Here is a 3,996-nt window from a genome sequence, read left to right on the forward strand (position 1 = left end):
CATTTTGCCAAATTGTCCATTGGATTGCATATTTCCCAGACTAGGCCTCTCCATTTTCTTTCCAGGGGTGAGCCACCACCTCAGAGCTCAGACTCTGAGTTTTTGTAAAATGGACAGAACTCCCATTCTTGCAGAGAGCATGTCCTAGAGCCCTTGACCCATTTTACCTCTTCAACTTCCTGTGGTCATCTTGCTTAAGTTTGCACCATGGCCTTGCCTACCCTTGGCTCCTCTTAGGGCAGACTCAAAAGGAAGTGACTTAGCTGTTGTCTAATAAAAGGGCGGGGCTTGGGGACATTATCAGGTCACTTGTGCATTTCATTTTGGGTGCAAACCAGGCCCGTGGGATGCCTCATACTGAGGGACAAGCGCCCAGGCCTGAGGAAACTGACCAACTGCTGTTTTCCCCAGGTAAGAGCCTCCTCCTCTGTTTAGTTCCTACCTGCCTCAGCCCCAACCCTCACCCTTATCTCTGCTGCTTGGCCCATACTGGAGGAGTAAAGGCTGGAAAGACTAAGCCTTTGGTCCTCAGTTGTGGCTCCTTCCCCAGCAAATATCTGTGGTATGTGTTTCTAAAAGAAGGCTCATTCCATGTAGCTGGCTCAGCTGAGGGAAGCCAAGAGCCCCACAGTTCTTTAAATGTGTGTGACCTGGGCTGGGGTCTGGGGATCTAGTGATATGGGAGACATGTCCATCTCTACAAGGACTCTCAGCTGGAAGAGACAGACATGGATATATTTACTGAGAGGGTAAATGCTGGGGTTTCTTGGAGGAAGATTCACAGTCCCTGGCATGGAGAGGTGCTGAACAAATGTGAAATAGAAGAGGGAATGAAAAAGTGAATGAATGGCTGAGCCAGCTGGGCCTTGAAAGGAGAATGAAAGCTCACCACTGTGTGTAGCCCTTGGCCCTTTCCAAAGGTAATTGCCTCAGTTACCCCATTTTATCTTTGAAACTGACCTATAATGTATGTGGAACTAACATTCCCATTTGAGAGACTTAGAAACTGAGTGTAGGATTATATGACTCTGGGAATATTTGTTAGAAATGGATTTCTTGTTTCTCTGAATAAGACTACCTGCCCACCCCCAAATTCACAAAGCTGTTTAGCACCTACCTATGCTGAACCCTGTGTTGGGCGTTGAAGATGCAGAGATGATCCAGACACGGTGGTTCCAGGCTCAGGGAACACGGAACAAAGTCTAGACATCGAGAGACAGGATGAAGCTTGTAGTCAGTGTATAGCATATGAAGGGCAGTAGTGAGAGGAAGCTTGGTTGGAGGACAGGGTTAGGGGCCTGGAATGCCACAGTAAAGAGTTTTAGACTTCTTTTTTTCTGCAGTGGGAGCCATCAGAATGTGACAGTTCCTTTCTTATGGGGATAGATCTGGGGAGTGACATGATAAAATCTATTTTAGCACAGTTGTTGGTGGCGGGCCAGGGAGTGGTGGACAGATTAGAGTAGGAGAAGGTGGAGCATAGGAGAAGAATCATGGGCAAAAGTGAAGGAGAAAATGAATGTGTTGAGTGTGAGGAGCCTCTCCAAGTTTGGATCATGATATCTAATAGGTCATTAGAATTCGGGATTTGGCTCAGGAAAGGGATATTTAGGAGCTCTCACACAGAAGTTTTAATCAATTCTTGGGGATGAGTGAGATAAAGACGGAGTGTGGAAAAGAGCTATCAGAAACCTGGGAGCCCCATTGTTTAAGGGGAGAGGAGAGAAGGAGTTAATGAAGATGATGAGAGATTTAGGAAGGAGGCCCAGGAGAAACTGGCTGTTGAAGCCAAGGGACAAGAGTATTTTGTAGTGAAGAGAATGCTCATGACTGCATGCCTGAGAGAGGGCAGTACTAGTGGGGCCTCAGCCAAAGGCTGGGGTTGGGCGGTCAGATTATAGGTGACCACAGGGAGTGATGGGAGTAGAAGTTGGGAGGGGTTGCAGGGGTGGAAGGTGTCTTTCCTGAAGTTGCCTTTCCAGGAGGAGAGGTGGAGTGATTTGTTGGACCCTCCACTGCATTTCTCATTTCCTTCTCCCCTGAAGGGCACCTGGATCACTGAGGCTCCCTCAGGATCCTTCTGGAACATCAGTGCCACCTCTAGCTTGAGTGAGCACACCTGACATTCCAACAGTCCTTTAGAGTGTGCAAAGGACTTTCAGAATCATTAATTCCTTTAATCCTCACAAGAACTTAATTTTTTTCCTGTCTTAGAAGAGGAAATTGAGGTTCATAGAGTTTTCATGCAAATTCAGCTAAATAAATCTGAAGACATTGAGCAAGGTTCTTTTGCTCTTATTATCTCTTTTGCTCCTCCCCAAACCTACCCAGGAGCTGAGATTTAAATTAAATATTCCAAAACATTTTTCCAGGTGTTATTCCATGTAATTCTCACCAACCTTTTACAGGTATCATAAATGATTTGCCCAAAGTTTGTGCCACGAGTAGGAGCCCTTACTGAAGCACAGGTCCACCCCTCACTTCTTCTGCATCTATCTTCAGGAAGAAATCCATGCACCTAGCTTGGCATAGAAACATCTGTGGTCCAGCCTGCTTGTTGCTCCAGCACATCACACTCTTTCTTCCAAAAGCTCTAGCACATTCCTGAACTCCTAAGCACAGCAGCTTGTCCATCTCGGTTGATGCCTATGTCAACCCTGCTGGGATTGCTGTAGGGCTGTGAGGTCCCTGAAGGTGGGGCCCTGGTTGGCAGCGGAGTAGGCAAAGGAACTGGTAAATGTGAATGAACCTTCCCACCCCCTGGAGGGTTAAGTGAGTTACAGGACAGAATGAACGAAAGGCATTAGGAATAGAAACCAGCCTTCCTGGTCCTCTCTTATGACACATGCTTCTGGAAACTGACTGAGGTTCTGAGCTCTGCCCATAGCTTCCTTCCTGTCCCCTTCAGAAGGAAGAAAGAGTCTGAGTCACAGCCTCCTAGGGCCTGTAGAATAAGGGGTTCACCCAGGCTGCCTCTTTCCTCCCATAGGTGGCTACTCCCAATTGTGGAACCACATGGACTCCATTGGGCCTGTAGGGTTGTGGCAAGAGGAAGCAGCCCCCGGTAGCCCCCAGGAGGGCTTGCCCTGCTCTCCGGACAGCTCTGAACTGGTAAGTTCAGCACTGGGTTCCTGTAAAGGTGCTTATTGAGAGCTGCCAAGAGCAGGATTGGCTAAAGATGATGTGGGGCCATGTGATCACACCTTTGCAGCACCTTCCAGTTTTCAGAGCCTTTCATATCTGATCTGGTCAGTGTCTCCTACGACGCTCCACACAACTGCAAGGCAGGGACTAGCTCCTCACTTTACAGCCCAGGAAGAGGAGGCTCAGAGAAATGGTGTGCCTTCGGCTAAGGCATGACAGGAGTCTGAGTTGGACTGAGATCTTTCAGCCCCAAATATATTGCTTTGGCCACATTGCCGCACAGGCACCTCCTCTGCCCCAAATGGGCTAACCCAGTCTAGAAAGCTGTGTTCTTAAGGACCCTCCTTCCCGCACTTCTCTAGTCACTCCTGCAGCTCTCCCTCCCCTCCACGCCATGCAGTCAGGCACGCAGAGCCGAGGTTACAGTGCGGCTTACTCTACATGCTTCCGATTAGCTCAGAAGTGAGTCTCTTTTGTCCTCTTGACCAAGATGTAGAGCCCTTGCATACCACATCCTTGAGCCGGAAACACTTGTGTAAGTCATTTCATATCCCGTAATCTCTGTTTCCTCATCAGTAAAATGGAAGAAAAGAAAATGGAGTCCACCCACCCCCTGGAGGGTTAAGTGAGTTACAGGACATAATAAAGGACAGAGGCATCGAGAGAGGGTCCTTCAACTGTTCCCTGCAGCTTCTTTAGTTTTCCAGCTTGTCCTGACATCTTCTGGACTTGGTTCATTGCCCAAACTGTGGGGGCATCACCCCTCACTGCATTTCATGCTTCCACTTCACCCTCATCCAATCTCTGCCCCAGACCCTGCTGTAAACATTTCCTCTGTGCTCCACCCACCAC

The 3,996-nt window shown here is 48.4% G+C and overlaps 1 protein-coding gene across 1 annotated transcript in view; it reads left to right on the plus strand.

Moving 5' to 3' along the window:
- Positions 1–231: 231 nt before the first annotated feature.
- The window catches only part of HK3 (hexokinase 3 (white cell)), a 26,553-nt gene continuing 22,788 nt past the window's right edge, over positions 232–3,996 (plus strand). The window contains exons 1-2 of the mRNA XM_014539081.1: positions 232–411; positions 2,990–3,111. Coding sequence (XP_014394567.1) covers positions 348–411; positions 2,990–3,111 — 186 coding nt within the window. The 5' untranslated portion in view covers positions 232–347. The remainder of the gene's footprint in view (positions 412–2,989; positions 3,112–3,996) is intronic.

Source organism: Myotis brandtii, unplaced genomic scaffold (genome assembly GCF_000412655.1).
Source record: "Myotis brandtii unplaced genomic scaffold, ASM41265v1 scaffold208, whole genome shotgun sequence".
Lineage (NCBI taxonomy): Eukaryota > Metazoa > Chordata > Mammalia > Chiroptera > Vespertilionidae > Myotis > Myotis brandtii.